General features: G+C 37.7%; 1 protein-coding gene across 1 annotated transcript in view; it reads left to right on the top strand.

The window, feature by feature from the left end:
- The first annotated feature begins 3,101 nt into the window (after nt 1-3,101).
- SAMSN1 (SAM domain, SH3 domain and nuclear localization signals 1) overlaps nt 3,102-19,905 on the top strand; it is an 83,925-nt gene continuing 67,121 nt past the window's right edge. Inside the window, exons 1-4 of the mRNA XM_050333797.1 lie at nt 3,102-3,220; nt 11,269-11,406; nt 16,925-16,965; nt 19,443-19,480. Of these exons, the coding sequence (XP_050189754.1) occupies nt 3,197-3,220; nt 11,269-11,406; nt 16,925-16,965; nt 19,443-19,480 (241 nt within the window). The 5' untranslated portion in view covers nt 3,102-3,196. The remainder of the gene's footprint in view (nt 3,221-11,268; nt 11,407-16,924; nt 16,966-19,442; nt 19,481-19,905) is intronic.

Below are 19,905 nucleotides of genomic sequence, written 5' to 3'. Positions count from 1 at the left end.
ATATTCAGAGCTCAAATTCTTTACACAGATGGCTGTGATATCAAGTGGCGTTATAAATTCTTGCTGAGTATGATATTTATATTATTCATCCTGATAAACCAATCATAAGCTGTTGTTTCTTAATTATTATAGTAAGTGTTTCCTCACAGTTTGTAATTTATATGTTAGTCAAGGACTGGAACCTGCTGAACAATGTCATCTATAGTTTACACCTATCAACAAATCTGACCCTCACAGAAGGCTGTGTTAGTGAACAGTAGATGTCTAAAATGTTACCATCTCATAAGCAGAGTCCTGACACTGACAGTTACTGACTCAAAAACATGTAATAAATTTGCAGTCTTTAGTCTCAGGGTTTTAGTGGCTTGCATCCAGAATATCTGCAGCAGTGCTTTGGGATCCCACTTGAAGTCTTCACTGAAAGCTATTTCTTGTAAAGCCATTGGCCCTGAAGAATGGAAATCAGAGAGGGTTAAATTTCTGTTTGTCAAGCAGGATACTTGAACCAAACAGTTTAAACCTGACTGGAATAACTTTCACCAAGTACTGTGACCATAATGCCTTCAGTACAGACCCGTACGGAGAGCTAATACAGATGGAAACAGAAGGATGAATGTCCCAGGATGTGGAAATGAGAGCAACTGAACGCTGGAGGTCTGCTTTTTGGAGAATGAAGGAAGTCAAACAAGCAACCTGGGCTGTGCACTCAGGAGACGTCCACAGAGTCTGAGCTGGGATGACTCCCAGCTTTAATCTCCAGCTCTTTATTAGTGAAAAGCCTGCCTCTGGTTTTCACATTTTACTCCAGTGCCTACCTTGTGAGACTTCAAGCCTGATGTGATGAATTGCACCTGTCCAAATGGTGAAGCAGGAACAACTGAAATGAGAGCTGGCCCAATGCCTTAGAAAGTTTCCAGATGAGCATTTATCTCTCTTGGACAGCTCTGCACTTTTGCCTTCCTACCGTAGTTGCTTGCCATACATGTGTATCTGTAACTGTGAATAACAGACTTCTTTTTATATTTTGATTTTCTTCTTGAATTATTCTCTTTTCTGCATGTTTACAAATATAAGCAAAATAAAAATTTAATAGCTCAGTGTAAGGTCTGAGCTTTCCTGGTTACTCTTACCTTAAGGATCTGTGGTATAAAATTAACTTCCTCCTAAAGGCTTTAAATATACATAGCCAAGTCACCTCAAAAGCTGCAATTTAAAATCAAGAGATTAAATTGGTCTGGATGAAAGACACATTCTCTTGAGATATTATTGTCATTTTACTAGCTCTTCAGTCTTTCTGGAGTTTTCCAGATAGATATTACTGTAAATAGGCATTAAAGAAAGAAAGGAGTAATTCTCTTTAGCTTGGAAAGGGTGCTTTTGATCATTACTTTCACAGTACTTTGCACATGAGGTTTGTGCTCTTAGTTAAGATTTCCAGCTGGAGAACCTGAGGCACGGGAAGGATAAGAACTTGCTCCCTCACAAGGAAACTAGTAAGCGAGCCATAAAGCAAATGCAAGCCCATCTGTGGCAAGTGAGGCCTCTCAAATGTCTATTTTTGTGTAATCGCATTAGGGAAGTGTCACTAGGTGGTAATTGACAAAATCTGTTACTGTTTCTCAAGTTTATATGAGGAGTAAATGAGAAGTCTCTCATTAATTTGCTTCTAAACCATAACATTTGTCACGAAGCTCTTCATAACCAACCCTACTTTTCTAATATGTGAAATGAACCTGAAATTAAAACTGAAAAGGAAGCCTGGGGAAAGTCTTCAAAAAGACTTTTATATAATTCACAGCAAATTGGAAAAGTGCAAACTAAAGATTTTTTCTTTTAAAATCTTGAATCTTATCTGTCCTCTGGTGTTTGTCAGTTTGTATGAACCTTATCTGTGTTTTGCTCAGAGAGCGAACTAAATTAAGTTAAAATGTATTTATTCTGACAAAGTACAGACATTTCAATTTCACTGGGATGCAGATTCAACTGGAAAATTAATATAATAAACTGAAATATTCAGAAGTATGAGTGATGAATGAGATGCCTGTCATTTACAAATATGAATCTCTGGGCCCAAACAAAGGAAATCAAGATTTTGGTCACGAAATAACACTACCTTTTCATTTGTGGTGTTTTGATACCAACTGCTGCTTGTTCACATAAGCAAATTTCATAGCATTCACATAAAAGCTATGGAAATTAATCGTGGTTTGGTAAGCAATATTATTCCAAACCCAGTCTTATTTCAGGGAGTTTATAATCTGAAAAAAATGGAAACTCACAGTGCTTTCAGCATTAATTCTTTGTCAGACAGTTCCACTCCAGTACAAGTGATGAAATTTTCCTAATTTATACCAGCTAGTGACATAGGCTACTGTTTTTCTTTACAGTTGCTTATTCCTTGTTTGGCTGTCTGTATACATTACAATAATCCTAACCCATGGATCAGCTTTGACCACTCCCAATTTTTTATTTTCCAGATTTGCCATGTTTTCAAACAGCAAAATTGGTTTAGTCCTAATCTTCATCATCAAGCAGTCAACAGGTCAGACACCAGTTTGGTATCTATTCTTTAGTGCACAGGCCCAGAGTATGAGGGGTTTGTATGGTTGTTTGGTTAGTTGTGGGGTTTTTTAATAATTTGGTTGTGGCCCACAGTTTTTGTGGGTTTTTTTTCCCCTGGTCGCTAAGGAAGACACTTCTGTTTAAAATGTAGTCAATAATAATTACTGAATTTTGTAAATTAATTTATATATATAGGAAACCAGCATTTCATCAGTATTTCTGTGTGTCTCTTGATAATCTGAACAAGCTGAGAAGATTTGCCTTGGAGTTAGCTGTACTAACTCCAGTGGCCTTAGACAGAAAGAGCTTTATTTCTCTTGGATGACAAACTTTAATGGAAACAAGAGCCTGCAAAGAGAGCATTTTCTAAGTTCATGAAAATCATTCAGACCATGCTTATGTTTTGTTAGTAAACACTGTTCTTTAATTCAGAAAGCAGTTTGTACTGGCCTGGGGAAGCCTGTCTCATTTGATAATGGGCTCTGAATCCAGTGGATTATTGCAGGGATTTTATCTTGCAGTAATCTCCAGGGGGAAATGTACAAACAGCTGGGAGAGCAAGAAGGAGCTGCATTGTGCGGCGGGAGTTTGTCGAGCGGAGTTTTAGGGTGCTGGAGTGGATCTCAATACCAACATGAATCTTTTCTGTTTTTCTCTGGTAAGTGCACACACACATGTTTTTATTTAGTGGATTACTGAGTTCATAGACTGCACTGGTGGGTGTGTTTCGATGGAGCAATAATGAAGGTTTTATATCACGAACTGTGCAAGGGCTGTATAACAACAGCAAGGCTCTCTAGCCTAGACGAAGGAGCTTTTATATGAGAAATTATACATAGCAAAATATGATTCCATAAAAATACGAAGCAAAGAATGTATAACAAATGTACCATGCACTATTTGTGACTACTGCAAAATCATGGAGATTTAGACATGAGGCATTTGATCCAAACACAATGAAATGCCTCATATATAAGTTAAATATGTGTAAATATAATTGCTAAATATGTGTGTGTTATAATTTGCTTTAGGCTAGGGTTTTGTTTTTTCTTTGAGATGATAGTATCTGTTTCCCTCCTTCAGTAGTCTGGGAGAACTACTAGAACTTTTCAAATAATAGCTTTCTACTACCCAAGCATGAATAGATACTCATCAGGGCTAATTTAGTCATATGGTAATATTTGCTCACAGACAGAGGACTTAAGATCCTCTTTAGTTGGGGTTGTTTGGGGTTTTTTACTTTCTCTTTTTCTTTTTTTCCTTTTTTTTTTTTTCCTCTCTTTCCTTGCCCAAGGCAACTGCTCAGAATGAACAGGTAAATCAGGATAGGAAATCCACAGAAACTGTTTCTGGTTTAAAAGCTTAACCATCTGCCAATACCAATGCCCAGTATTAGTAATGGTAATTAGCTGAGTATATTTGCTGTATTTACCCAGCACAGTAGTTCTGTTTGCCCATTTTTCATCTTTTGTCCAGATGTTTAGTATATCTTCCCCATATGTTTAGAAAGAACAATAAAAATCAATGTTCAAGCTGCACTAACACAAACTCAAATAGGGAAGCTGCTTTGTGTAAACCATTGCTCCTGATTGCTAAAGCTATCTTAGTGCAGAGCACTGGCGTTTTCTAGATCATAAGGATTAAAAGCTGTTTTTTACTTAAAGTGAAATGCAGTGGTATTTCAGGATTCTTTGGCAGGAGTCACTCAGAAAAATAATTCCCTGGGAATTCAATGAAAATTTTGATCATAGTTTAATGTGAATGCCTGTGTTCAAAGTTAACAATGGCTTCCTGGTACAATCTGTAACAGCTTGAAAATACTCACTTTTGAAGTTCTTCAGAAAAGAACTATTCTACCAGTACTTTACTGCTCCACTGAAGCAGCTTCTTGTTTGCTATGTAATTCACTTTTAAAAGAGGTGTTGAGCCTTGTATCGGTTGAGAAATCAACATTTAGGCAAAATGTCAGGTAGGCTGTGCGGGTGAGAGAAAGTCAAGCCCCACTTTCTCTCTTAAGCTCAGTGTGCAGCAACCTGAGTTTCTGTGGGAGAGGTAATGACTGCAGTAATAATGGGTGGTTCAGACAAGTGAAAGCTGGTGCCATGATAGTTTCTGTAATGAAATAATTAGTTCTGTTTAAAGACTGCTGCTAAGAAGATAACCTCCGTTCTTTACAAGCTTTACAGGGCAGCCATTCGGTCTGCTTTGGTAACCTTTTGCGCAGCCAGAAAAACACAAGTTATCAGCATCTAAAGATAATTTATAGGTCATTTATGTGTTTCATAAAGTGAAGAGCCCTGTGCAGTCCTCCCTATGCATGTGACGCAGTGCAGTTGCTTTCTGTAATCAGATTGTCTAGCTTGGAAATGAGCTAGTGATCCAAGGATGTACACTAGCCACTTTTACTCTGTTGACTTGTGGCTTGAAAAGACAGGCTAAAAAAGTGGTTGAAGTAGCAATACAAGGGTATTTTTCTTTTCAAGTGAGTCGAGTAAGAAATAATGCGGAGCAACAACATAATTAGGATTTAAAGAAAACTTTTGAAGATGCTAGAGGAGTCAGATTCTTTAGTAGATACTAACAGCCACTGATGAGTAGAAATCACAGCTGATTTACATCAAGTGAACATCTGGAGCAACTGCTAAACCTGAAACCATGGAAGAGAAATTCAGATTATTGACACAATAAAGAGAGCTGTCCAAAAAATAGTATTCTCATGCAAGTGTTTACCTCATGGAGACTGACTGACAAGATTTCAGACTGCAATATGTGTGCGCTTGCACGTATATATGTGGGCACATCTGCATATATTGTTAAAAAACATTGTTTTATAGCTCAGAAAATAGTTTTCTACCCTACACAGTATAGTGGTTCAAGTAATCTAGAAGATGAGGGAGTTACAAGAATACTCTGTTTAAAGACAGAGTATATCCAAACTTCTGGTTCACCCAAAGTGGAGGAACACCAGTATAGTTAAAAGAACATCAGTTCACGCTGTTGACTTTGACTCTCTGTGGGTTTGCTTTCCTACCTGCCCATAAAACTGAGGCAGTTTTAGCAGGAGAGACACAGTGTTATGGGCCAGTGTAGCAAGTGGTGACATGGAGGTTGAAGACACACGATAGTCACAAGATGGTTGTAGGGACTTTGGAGCCTCTGCCCTTCCCAGGGAGGCAAACAGAAATTACTCCCCTCTGTCACCACCTGGGAGTCCTTTGATCTCCTTGAGTAGGAGTGTTCCAGCACAGTGTGTTTCCCCAGGAGTACTTTGTGTCCTGAGTTGACTTCAAAATGACTTGGTTTCTCCACTGAGATTATTTTTTGCATCAGATTCATTGCCTTGGTCTCAAGGGATTTGCAGGCAAATTAGATTTGCCTTCAAAACCTTGTGTGCCTCTCCCATTTACAAAATAATCAAAAGGATGAATGTCCCTTCTTTTGTAGATATATTATGTTAAAAGGTCAACCTTAGACCCTGAATTTGCAGTGTCTTTTCCATCTCGTGGTGCTTAGTATGTCAGACAATTGAATTAGAACAATACTGTTTGCATTATGGGCAATATACAAGAGAAGGGTCCAAATCAAGCACTGCTTCTGTATGAACTGCAAGGAATTATTCCACCAAACTATCTGTTTTGGTACCCTGCCTAATAAATGGCAGAATCCGACAAATCTGAGAAATAAAAGTTATTACTGAATTATGAAGTCCTTCAGTTAAGGTAGAATATTGCTCTTACGCTATTTTCCTGTATTGACTCTCCAATATCAAGGGCATGCACACTGGGGTTAGCACCAATTCACCTGGAATATTGTCAGTTAAACCTATCCTACTATTTCCTGACAGGGTATACTTTTACTTGTTTGGCATCATTTACAGATATTTCTTCACAGATATTATTTGCAGATATTTCTTTACAGAGGCTCCAATTAATAAAGTACACAGATTTGGGATGTGCCCAGGTACAAGTACCTGTTCCTGTTCTAGCAAACCCTCAAAAACAAGGTGGCTGTATGGAAGTTACCTGTCAAGTGTAGTTTTGATGGTGTTTTAACATCTGTGCCAAGGAATCATTTGGGTGTCTGTTAGTTGACATAAGAAGTGTGGGCCAGGGACTGTTCTGGCAGGGGGCACCAGGGCAGATGATCTTACCACATTACCCTGATTCATTCTTGTCCATCATTTCATTTACTAAGAGAGATGCAGGAAAATGTATTTCTGTTTCAAAAAAAAAAAAAACAAACAACACCAAATCCCATTATTTCAGTCAAGTTTCCATAAGAAAGTGAATGTGAGGGGCATGAAAATCTTCCTTACACAAGGCAATACTGAAAGACTAGGCCCTACCTACTTTGACAGTGAACTGTGGCATTAGTAATGGAACTAATGAAGACAGGGAAGTATTTCAGATACTTAAGAAGTGTCAACCTCTTGTATAGCAGAAATCCATGTAAGAAGGTCAGTAGAAAAAGGCTGTGACACTCCTAATCACAGTGTTGTTCAGATCAGTTATTCCAGTTGAGCACTTGTCTTAGGGTTTAAGCCAAATAAGACCACTTTCATTTGTCTATTTCTCTCCTATATGGTAGCTTTCTAACCACCACTTCTGCTAGTAAAATATAAAGTCCTCAGGGAAAGTCTAATCATCTTAGTGATTTTCAGTAGCACTGAACTAGTTATACGTTTTATTTTGATTGTTGCTTTAAAGATGTGGTGACAGCACAATGTAAAACGTGTTACATCTAATGCTATCAACTGAAAGAGGCCTTGGCACTAAAAGCTGATGTTTCTATGGTGCAAGATACAGAGACAATAAGTATTAATAAAGGCGATGTAGTGATAAATTATGAACTAGTGGAGTCTCTATATGTTAAGGAAACCATAGAATAAATAGAAAGATGCCAATGCTGCTATGGCTATTGGGTCATGATGGTACTTAGAAATAGATTGGACTTAAAAATATGTGTTTTAACAACAAAGAATTACCTGAATGTGGAAAGACCATCCTCTAAAGTGTAGTGTGAGCAGAAGAGATCCGAGTGGTTGAACTTTGTAGTGCTTCCCATGTAATCATATCCATGTACTCCTTATTCATTTCAGCTGGGTGTCACCACACACAGAAGTCCACATTTAAACCTGATCTGGAGAATGGTCTGGCTGCATTACTAAATACTTCTCTCCTTCTTACAATCAGTCTAGTCTCTGTATGCCATGGTGATAATAGTATCATGCAAAGGAAAGAGCTACAGACAATTGTTTTCTTCCAGATCTGTCTCACACCCATACTCTTTCTTGAACCTTGTCTTCAACCTCACTCTCTTTCACTTGCCCTTGCACTCCCACCCCCATCCACACCCTCCCTATTGCTTGCACACAAGCTCCCTCTTTCTTTTCTTTCTCCATTCTACTCCTTCTTCCCTCTACTTCTCCTCTACTCTATCCTTCTCTTTCTTTTTGCTTCTTATTCTTTCCCTTCCTCACATCTCTAACTCCCTCTCTTCCTCTCTCAGATGCACACACGCACTTTCTCATGTGTGCTAGCTCTTTATTACACACGATCATGCTTTTCCTTGCCCACTTGTGCTCTCACTCCCTCTTTTATATCAATGCATTGTACCCTTGTACCCTTTCTCATGGCCATGCCCCCATTTCTCTAACATTACCCTTTTTCTCTTGTTCTTGCACCCTTTCTTGCAACATTATTCCTGCTGTCTTGTGTTCTTATGCTTTCTCACATTACCTCTCTTTCCTAAACATTCTGGCTTATCAATGCACTCTGCTTCCCTCGCAATCTCTCTAATTCATGCTCCCTCTCTGTCCACCTTGCTCATTTTCCCTCTTTCCTTCTCTTATACCCTCTTTCCCTTCCTCTTTCCTCATTCTTTCTCTTTTGCAATTCATCATTTTGTTTCTTTCCCTCTCTCTCCTCACATTATCTTCTCCTCTTTTGTCTCCTCCTCTGTCTCTCCTTTTCTATCACTCTTTAATCTGCTCACCCTTTAGCTCCTTTTCCTGTGTTCTTATTATTTTTATGCCCTTCCCTGTTCTGACAACCTTGCCCTTTCTTTCATGCTTGCTCTCCCTTATTTCTTGGACACTTGTTCTTTTTCTTGTGCCATCACACCCATCCTTTCTCATGTGCATTCTTTGTCATGAAAGCTTTCTGTCTCTCATTCTTGAGAGCTTCCTTTCTTGGGGGACCTCTTCCCCACCTTCCCCTCTCCAAGCACTTACTCTTTCTCTCTTTCTTGTCCTTGTTCTTTTTCTCAACCTGCTTTCTTTCTTGTGTCCTTACTCTGACAAGCCCCCATTCTCATGACCCCACCCTTTTGTGTAACTTCACACCCTTTCTCTCAACCTCATCCTTGTAGCTTCTCATTCTCTCACACCCATTTTTTCATGCATGCTTTCCCTTTTTCTGCCATATTTTCTCTTGGTTTCTGGTGTGGTGGTGCCTCTCCCAATCTCTTTTTGAGCTTTAACTCCCTGCCCCATTCAGTCTCCCTGTATTTCCACCTCTTCCCCTTCATTCTTCTTCAGTCTTGCTATCTTTCAGACACTACCTCTTCCTTTCCAGCTCACACACTCGAACTCTTTCTTGCACACTTGCACTTTCTCACATTAACTCTCTTTCCTCTGCCCTCACATGCACACCTCTTATTGTGCCTGTTCTTTCTCACATAGGGTCACTTTTTCTTGTGTTCTTTCTCACTTGCACTCATGCTTTCCCATGTGCTCCACTTCGTCCATGCATTCTCATTCTCCCATAGGACTTTGTGCATCCCTCTTCCCTTGCCCTCCCTCTTTCACATGGACTTGCTTTTTTTGTGCACACTTGCTTTTTCTTATGTGCCCACCCTTTCTTGCCCCTTGAGCTCCATGTTTCTCACACAAGATTTCTCTTTCTTGCTTGAGCTCTCTCTCACTTTCCCTTTCTCAAGCACTAATTCTCACACGCTCCCCAGTGTGCTCTTTCTCCCTTTCTCTCTCATTGTTTCTCCTATCTTTCCCCATCTGCTCCCTCTCTTATCCTCACTCTTTGCCTCCCTTTCTCTTTTCTCTTTCTGTCTTCTTTTACTTTCCTTTCTTACCTTTTTTCTCTCCCCCCACTCTCTCCTTTCACTCTTCCTTGCCCTGTCTTTTCTCTCCTTTTTAATCTCTCTCATGCTCCCTTTCACATGAGCTCTCCTTTATGCTTCTGTGTCTTAATTAAATACTCTCCTCACAAAAGTCATGTATTAGTTCCTGTGGAGGGAGAAGTATGCGGTCACATTTTACATTGGAGGATCCTGGAAGTTTGTAATAAGGCTTTAAACTTACAATTTTTTCTAGAAATGCCTAATCCACAACTTCAGACAAGTAGGTGAACCATCACTGCTATATGGCAAAATACTTAGTAATAAAAAATAAATGCAGTAATAAAAAACCACAGTTGCTGTCAAAACCCAGGCTCAGCTGGATGTTCACCATATCCATGAGTAGTGTGTTTCATAAACCAGGCAACAATGTCCCTACAATAGGCTCAAGTACATAACTTGAGTATTTTCAAGAACAACATACAATAATTCTCCCAAAACATTTATTTGGGCTTAACAAAACTCTGGTAGACTGAAGCAAACAAAGATGCATAGATAAACATTGTGCTTGCAAAAATTAATCATGTCTTTGAACTGCTGCCTCTCCAAACAAAAATATTGCCTGTAAAATTTTACATATTAACAATATAACTTCGAGTATACATCTGTGTTTATCTTCTGTGATAAAGGAACAAATGCCTTTAAATAATAATAATGAAATTGAAATGTTAATTTCAATGGTGTTGCTCTGCTGTAAGTCATACTGCTATAAATTTGATTTATTCTTTAATTAATGCAGTTAAAATTAGTAATCAAAATTAATTGGGAAAATAGTCAGTGCAGATCAAAATGGCAACATCTAAAATGTAGGATCATCAGTTAGAGTGTCTTTAGTGTTGCCATCTGCCTTCGTTTAACTCTTGAATTATGAAATGGCAGTTTGTATATGTAATCCTGATTCTTGGACTTGTGGGATAAATGATAAAATCTTAGTTTCTATTACCATGTTTATATTCACTGTGGTTGGAGAAAAAGAACCTTACATGCATGTTAAAACATGGAGTTCAAAAATTTGAATGCAAGTGGAATTTATTTTTTATTTTAGTAATTAACATCATTTTGGGAGCCTAAATCATGATTATCAAATTCTGGGAGCTGGCAGAATTGTTTCTCTTTATTTCTAAGGAACGGACTTACCTTTCTGCATCAGATTAACCTTTTCTTCACGTAAAGAAGTGCTAACTATAAAATAATTCATACAGAAAGTTTCATGGTTTCTAGTTTTCATAGTTTTCACAGGAATTTTCATGTAGTGCTCAAGTGGAGATATACACCTGATTTTACTCCTTCTGAGCAGATAATATTCATTTTTGGCGTACCTCCAACTTTACATCTGGCAATCTATGGAATCTAAGTCATGATACTGTGAACTCTAGCATTTGGGTACTTACTATAACTGACTTCTATATGCCTTTTTAGGGAAAGAACTAAAAAAAGGATTTCAAAAGACAAGGGAGGAAAAACACACTCCATTTTGTAAATCACAGAAATGTCTTGCTTTTTTTTTAATTATTAACAATTTTATATGTTTACAAGTGTTCATCTTTGAAAATCTGTTTAAATGTATTTTAGGAGGGCTCAATGGACAGCTTGTATGAGCCTGTCCCAGAACATCAGGAACCCAAGGATACAACTACTACTGACAGCCAGGCTAGCACTCCAGCGAGCCCACGTCTAAACTGCGGACCACCTGACAGGTCTAAGTCTTTGGTAAGTAACATTTAATTGCAAAGTGTGCAATTCATTTTGCAAAAAAACTATTACCCTGTATGCAGACACATGTGTGTTCTGCTGGCTTCTCTGCCAGTTTGGGCTGTTTGGGCTCTTTAGAGCCACCATTCAAATCTCACCTCTGTAGCCAATGACCTGATTTCTGCCTGGTCTTAACAAGCACATTTGAAAAGCAGGTCATGAGTTTCTCTACAGTAAGCAGCAAAGGGAGATTAGTGCAGCTTCACTGTATGAGGGAATTTCGCTTTGCAAGTAATAACATATGAAAATGCTGGGAACAGATATGAGAATAGTTTGTCTCTAAATGGCATCTTATTGGTGTCTTTGGTTGTTCTTTTTACTGATTTTAAAAAAGTGCATTTCTAAACAGTGTGAGTTGTATGAATTTTGTAACTGATGGCTTCTGGAATAAGCCATACATTTTGCAAGACCTCATTAGGTAAATGTCTGCAGACATTGTCTTCTGTTTTTTACTTTTTTTTTCCCTTCCTAAACAACGTTATCCCACTAATCTCTTATTATTGGTGTGCTGTTGGTATAATACATAACTGAAGCTTTGGCGAATACTTTAAAATAGTATATTAAGTTTCTTAATCTTATTCATTTCATAATCTCTGTTACAACTGTATTGAAACATGCCATTCTACATTCCTAATGTCTAAAGATGGACATTCTAATACAGCTCCTACATCCATTCATTTTCTCCTTTGCCATGACTACAAACTAACTTAATATTTAATGACTACTATACTAATATTTTCTTGGCCAACAGACGTTTGTCTGATAGGAGCAGTATTTAGACAAAGTTAAATGAAAAAACAAGATTTGTTTTTTTGATTTGTACCCAGAATGTGACATATGATGTCTTAACAGAGCCGGCAATAGATAACTACTAGAAATTGCCCTTTAGCTTACCAAGGTGTGGTACATCCACAGCACTGTGCTCTGCTATGGTTTTCACAATGTGTAAGATTAAGAATTAAAACTTCAGTGGTTGTTTACATCAGGCTTATTGTTTCTTGCCTTTTTTTTTTTTTTAAATTGCTTTACTCTGTGTTTTTGATTTGACAGCACTACTTCAGACTTTTCATTGTATTAGTGTAGAGTTAGGCTTCCTAAATTATTTGGATAAGTAAAAATAATAAATCTAATACAGGTTTTTATTTCCATTGGACAACCTAGTGAAACAGATTTGTTACTAGTGTAGGTTGAAAAGTCCTGCACAATAATCTGAACAAACTGTAGCAAAACTTCTTTCACGTTGCTTATTGCTGAGTTTTGTGGGATGGCACTGCACTGTCCATGAAGATACATGAGTATCAGTGAATAGAAGAATCCAGAACTTTAGTTTCTGCTACCTGTTATCGTACATTTTTGTTTTCTTAAAGGGGATGTTTTAGTAATGGCCCATTTACTCATCACTAACTGTAAAACTCATCACCAATAAAAACAATACTAAACGGGTAAGCACACTATTGGCTCATGAGGTATTAACAGGAAGCTTCCTAAGACTGGCTGTGGGTTTTATTTTCTGTTTTGAGAGAATATTCAGCTGAGCACTTAACTAAAAATAACGGCTGGATGCTGTGTCACTGTGCTGGCTGGAGAATCAACACGATTATTTACGAAATACTCTCTAGAAATGGAAAACGAGATTAGTGATGACGTGTCAGCAGTAAGACCTATGGAAAAATGTCACTAAGGCCAAAGGCCTGTGTGTAATCTTATCTGCTATTTCTAGCATGTGAGTTATTAGACCTACACCTTGGATGAAGCCGTTAAGCTTATTAACTGAGCCCATTTGTACTTCTCTCCTATTTTTAATTCCGTCACTTGGTTCCAGGCTGCGGGGCAGCCCCCACAGCGTGATAAATTCAGAACATTATTGACTCCATTTAGCCATCTATCATTATTCAGTAATGCACGTACTTAAGTGAACTGCTAAGTAGGTGTGGGCTCGAGTGTGTGTTTAAATGGTTGGCTGAGGAACGGCGGATTCCACAGAGCTCTTAAATCTCCTGAGAGTGGAGCAACCTGCCATGGTGCGCTTCCCCCTCAGGAGGCTTTGGCCCCTTCCTTTTTCTTACACAACTTGAAAACCAGCAGAGCAAGCATCCAAGGTCTTCTCTCCTCAAATTTAAAAAGGGTGACTAGGGCTAGAGAAAATTTTTCCTTGTGTTTCAACAAGGTGGTTATTTTCGTGCAGTTATCTTGTCTGTTGTGATTTGTCCGAATCACAGCTGGGCTGTGGCATTCTTCTGGAGACACAGGAAATATAGGGTGCTGTGGACACTGAAGCTGTGCAGGACATATTTCAGTGAGCATTCTCCTTGGTCACCTTTCTTTGACCCATGGATCTCTTTGCTCCTGGCCAAGTATCTTCCCAAATGGCACATCCTGGGTGAAGGATAATCTCCCTTTCATTTACACTGTTCTTCTCCTTCACACAATTGAGGAGACACATTTAGTTTACAGAATTTGTCTGGGGTGTTCCTACTCTGGGTTTCTGTGGTACTGTCTTGGGCCTGTTACACACACTTGCCTTTTGATTTGAATACTCTTGGAGAATTGCCCTGTTTAACTTGGTGGTTACTTTGCCTGTTGCTCAGCATCAGTAATATTCTCATACAGAACTTCGATTTATGGAGTTGTTTTTGGACTTCGTGCATAGGAAATCTGAATTGGACCTTCCTCAGAAACAGCTGGTAGCCATCAGCACATAATGAATCAGATGGGTGCTCTCTGCCTGTAACTATGCTGTTAACTGGGAAACTGAACTTCCACCCCTTGCAGCTTGCTGTTACAGTCTTCTGCCTCATGAGCTGTCTCAAGCTCCTAAGAAAAGTCTTCAGTATTAAAACCATTTTCATATATTTCCTGTCAGACTGCAATCACCAAACGTCACGAGATCCACATATTTTTAAACTGCTGACCGTGATATGATTGACTACCCTGTACAGCAGAAAAGGGCCAAATAATTTATCAGTCTTTCTAAGTTGCTGCTGGGAAAATCACAATCCTTTGTGATACCTGCTTTAATGTACAGTGTTTTAATTGGCATTTGATTTCAGTGAGAGAAAGAAGAGAAAGTTATCTGAAATGATCATTTCCCTGTTTGCAAGTCTTAACAGACACAGGAGTTTTCTCAGCCAGCTTGGAAACACTGGAGGGACTCATTCAGCTCCTTATTTCAGAGTCATTTGATAAATCAGGGAAGAAAGGACTTTGTCAATAACTTCATCATGCTTGATTTCCATGTGTGCAGTTTGTTTCTAGGAAACAGATTGTTCTCATTTGGTGTAGGGAAGGAAAGATTTGTTGCCATAAACAAAGTAATTATGCTCTTTGGAGGATCTAGGTGAGTCTTTGGAGAGTCTAGGTGAACCTTAATTTACATGTTAAGATAAAATATGTTTCTGAAAACTAGTTTCACGTTAAAGTTACATACAATTTTAAGTGTAATCAATGCTGAAAAGATACTTTTAAAAAGTACAAACAACAGTAATTTATTCTTGTACTCCAATTTAGCCAGCTGATTCAAAAATAGCAGGAAGGGTGTGTTGAGTGAAAGGTGCCATTTTTAAATGGCCATTTAAATCCACTATCATATTTCATTTTGGCACTGCATCCCATGATATCCAGTGAACTCACATCAGTTATCACCTCAGTGTATGATATATTGTCATCAATGTAATTTAGCTGGACTTTAGGAAGACCATACGGAAGAATTGGTTTCAGATCATGCAGAAAGAGATTAAACCCATGTTCCATGATCCTCACCAGGTGTTTTGCATGTGAAGTTATGAATTAGTAGTCTTTCCAGGTATATGGCCACACTGGGGTTTAGAGAGGATTCTGTCTCCAACTTTTTCCCTGGATCATATACAGATTTTAACTTACAATATCCTTTGGTCTCTGACCTCCATGCATAATGCTTCCTTTAATAAGCCTCTTTGAAATCAAATATTTGATATTTTTAATGAGATATTGACACTACCCTTTTAAATAAGAGTTAAAATTGCTTTTTAAACATTTTTCAACTTCTCTGTGTTGCTTATGCACCTCATCTAGTCATTTCTCTTGAACTATTGAAAAGATTTTTACCAGGACTAAAATGCTGATTTTTTTTTCCTTTTCAGCAATAAAATTATCTTACATTCCTTACATTATTTCGAAGTGGATGATAAATTCTGTATACTCTTTTGATTTGCACACAGCATCTGTGAAAAAATCAACACATGCAAAAAAACCCAAATCTGTGTGGAAACTGCATACAGTTATTAGCATTCACAAATATCCAGGCTAGAAGGGCCTCCTACACTCAGCTAAAATAACTTAGTGCAGGAGAACAGCCTTTTCTCAATGCACTCTCCTGAAGAAGCTTAAAAAAAACCATCTCTGATGGGTTTTACTGAGAGAAGGGAAAAAAATATAGAATGCTCGATTATGCACTTACATAGTTTAAGGTAGTACATGGTTTGGCTTTTCATCAAGCAACCTGGATGACACTGTTAAATTTTACTGTGGTCAGAGTCATGCAGATGTAGGTAGTGTTACATGAAGGAAAAAACTTAAACATATTATGAGAAATGGGTCCATACACTGAAGTTTTCATATTTATGAAATTATGAATGTTTATACTTTGTTTTAATGTCTCTTGTTGCACAACAGATTGAAGTGGTATCATCGTGGACATTTTTATCCCAGTTCCTGCTTTTCAGGCTGGAAGAAATGGATATGAAAGCGATGCAGTGCCTTGATATTCTGTCTTAGGGAATATCAAAATATTATAGGGACCAGAGATCTCTTCTGTCCTAGTGTACATCCTCAGGTTTTCCTACAGTTAAAACTAACTTCAAGTCCCTGGTTAACTGTGACAGCAAACATGCATTGAGATGTTTTGCCATTATTTGCCTGGTGAGGCACCCTTTTGTTCACTCTTTCAACAGCTACACATCCTTCCCAAACCCTGTCAGGGTATACATATTGTCTGAGTCCTGGGGTCTGTGTGGTCTTTCATTCAGATCAGTGCTTGATTCTGATCAAGCACAACTTTCAGTTTTATTTACAGTTTCCTGCACTCATCCACATTCCTCTGCATGTAATGGCTTTAAAAGGTGTGTGTCCTGTGTTCATCAGAAAACCACATCCCATTATGATGTGTGGGTATTTTAATCCTCATAAAATTTAAGATAATCATACTATGGAAGAAACATGATATTGATTATTGCGGTATGATTCTCTGTTTTTTCAGGGGCATTATGGTTGTCACCTTCTTGGGAGCCATGGATATTGAAGCTTCCTAAAATCAGGACACATAACTACATATATTCTTTTCTGCACTGAGTCCTCCACAGCTTCAGCTGCTGGAAAAAGAAAGACTTGAAATGCTAGTGGATATTAAAAACACACATCATTGTCTTATCAGTGACAAAAATATTGTATTTGGATTAAAAATTTTGATTTTCATAGTTTTTTTTCTCTATCTTTTTAAAAGGAATTTCCTGACTTTGAGAACACAGTGACCAAAAAAAGAAAGTAAGTTGAGACCAGTTCAAGGTCTACACAGTGTCACTATATTTGTCTGTACCTTTCATCCTTGTTGTTTTATTAATGTTTGCCAATGTTGCTTTGATTCTCATAAAGTACATGTATTAATGTTGCAGTTGAAAAGCACGTAACAAGCTTGTAATGCATTACTAAAGCTCTTTTGCCATGATTTTTTCATATACACAAATCTTTCTTCCAAAATATCAGAACCAGGACAGCTAAAATCAAAGGCAGTTAATCTGGGCTTGGTTTAACCATATGTCTGCTCTTCTGAAAGATTGAAGTGGTAACCTATTTTATAGCATGTTTGCACCATTGACCTGATAATCTCCTGAGAAGGTTTTTTGTGTTGTTGTTTGTTTGTGTTTTTAATCCAAGTAAAAAATTAGTTTGCAAAACGATTCAGATAAAGCAGGTCAGACAGTATTTTATGAATTATATTTGTGACAGCAGCATGCTTTGCATCCATTTTTAAAAACACAATGCTTGTGGTTTGGGCTAATGATTAATATGTATTAGCAGACAGAGGAATTTATTTTGAAAATTCTTTTTTTTTTTGGCTTCAGGTTGAAGGATATTGCATTACTGTAGTGGTCTCCTTCAGACAAAATCTGAAATCCTACCTAATGGAATGATAGAGACAGGTCTTATCTGTCTGCTCTGACAGACATGAAAATCCCTGGAGGTTTTGTGTTTTGTTTTTTTTTTTCATTTTGGGTAGGGCTCCATTAAATTCAGAACATTAATGTTATCTATACCTATTGCTAAGAAATATCAAAACAGATAAAGATTTCTAAGAAAAATCAAGAGCTCCTTTGTCTTAAGTCACAGTTTTAATCTGTTTCTGGTCATCTGATAAAAATGTATTAACTTATCACAGAGATGTATGCACTCAGAGCTGTGAGATCTCACCTGTCTGTCTCCAGCCAGGGCCCCGTGAAAGTGCTCCCAAAATTTTGTTAATTAAAGTATGGGCATAACTCTATTATTTGTGGTTTTCTCATCATTCTTTAACACTTTAAAGGAAGTCAGACTATTTTGTTGGCCTTACCCAAGGTTTACCCTACCAAGATCTACTAAATATGATGCAATCACCTGCATGCCTAATAGTGTCCTGCTTAGATCAGAGCTGTCTGCCCCAGGAATAAAAATAGCAAAAGTATAAATTTTTTCAGTGCAAATAAAACTATTTTATTTGAAACTTAATCCTATTCTAGATTAATTATCAGAATTTAGAAGGGTTGTTGAGATCATTTGACTGATCAATTAAAAAAAAATGAGTAAGATGGAAGAAAGTAGCTGGAGTCAACATGAAAAGATTTTGTAGCAAAGATTATTTCATTGTGAATGTCCAGCCATTACTATGCTGGCATGGCATCCTCAGTAATAAGGCAGAAATTTTCACACTGGCCTTTTCTGTAGATGTGGAGAAAGTGAATAAGGAATTATCATTCTCTGTTCCTTCCTCTGTCGGGGCAACAAAGAAGCACCAACTTATATAGAGTAGCAGAAATAAAATAAACAGAAGTATGCCTTGGTTAGACAATAAGAATTAAATTGTGGAACTCTGGAAGCAAAAAAAAAAAAAAAAAGATAAGAAAAAAAAAGATATTCAGGTGGTTTTAGAAGGAACTGGTGGGTATGAACCAGTTCCTTAAAAAAACACAATAGTTCAGTTGCACCCTCTTCCTCGAGAGGCCCTTCAGCACCTCCATGTCTGAAGCTGGGAGAGGGATCTCAGGTTTTGTGCTCTTTGCCTTCTGCTGATCTTTGTGGCAGATTAGAGAGTCTGTGGTCCCTTCCATTATAATCTTCTGGCTTCATCCTTTAGCTCATAAACTGCTCTCCACTGGGTTTTTAATGGATAAAGTGGAACAAATTAATCTTTATTCAAAGATTTCTTTTTCCTCTGTTAAGTTAGTATATTCTTTAAGTTGTTTTCTGTAAACTACTGACCACAGATGCAAGTGTGAGTTAGGACTACTCCCCCATGTAAATATGCAAAACCACAAGGTTTTCTTGAGCAATGAAATGTCTCTCAAGGTCGTGGGGATATATGTAGCTGTTTGGTTCAACCTGTCATTATGTCACCAAACTTCAGACAATATTTTCTAAAAGCTGTAGGACATTTCAGATCATGTCTGAAGAAAAGAATCTCTTATTTTCTTCCTGATGGGTTCCCTGATTCAGTCATGGATTCCTGATTACAAAATAAAATTGAGTACCTATTTTTGCAGAATGAAACCTCAGATGCTTTCAGAGCTTTGTGTACCATGTGGGAGTAGATGATTGGGTGAATGAGACAAGCAAAGTAACTCCAATTAAAGCCAGTGGGAATTGCACAGCTAAATCCCTTTGCCCTGCTTTGAAGAATTAGTTGAAAATAACCATATTTGATTAAATGAACTTCCTTTTTTTTTTCATTCTGACTTTCAGCTAATGGTAAATTCTTTTAATTCTTTTAGATCCATCCAGAAGTCCATGTCTGAAAATGAAGCATTTGGTTAGTAACTGCTTAAATAATTTACTATATACTTCCTAATCTCAGAGAGCCAACTTTAATTAAGGGTCTGATTTACTTTAGAGCTTCTGGAGCAAATGCAAAGGAAAGGGAAAAATACAGCTAAGCCATCAATATAGTCTTCCACCCTCCATGCCTTCCACAGACCCATAGTAGGTAGATGTTGAAAACAAACTTGTTAAACATAGTAATCATGCTGAGATTTAAAGAACCTGTTCTGGGACAGCATTAGAAATACTCAGCATGTCCAGTGTTCCTTTTAATCATTTCAATAAAGCCCTGAAATATCTCTGATCTAATAAAATTCAAGTCCCTGCTCCTTGCCATTTTAAACTACTTTGTAATAGCTTTCACAAACAAGTTCACCAAAGAAGAAATTCAGGTTTGCTTTTTTTTTTTTTTAAACC

This window comes from Myiozetetes cayanensis, unplaced genomic scaffold, assembly GCF_022539395.1.
Source record: "Myiozetetes cayanensis isolate MyiCay16 unplaced genomic scaffold, myiCay2020 scf5-8, whole genome shotgun sequence".
Classification (NCBI taxonomy): domain Eukaryota; kingdom Metazoa; phylum Chordata; class Aves; order Passeriformes; family Tyrannidae; genus Myiozetetes; species Myiozetetes cayanensis.
The sequence above is the reverse complement of the archived record's forward strand: the minus strand, read 5'-3'. Positions and strand labels throughout refer to the sequence as shown.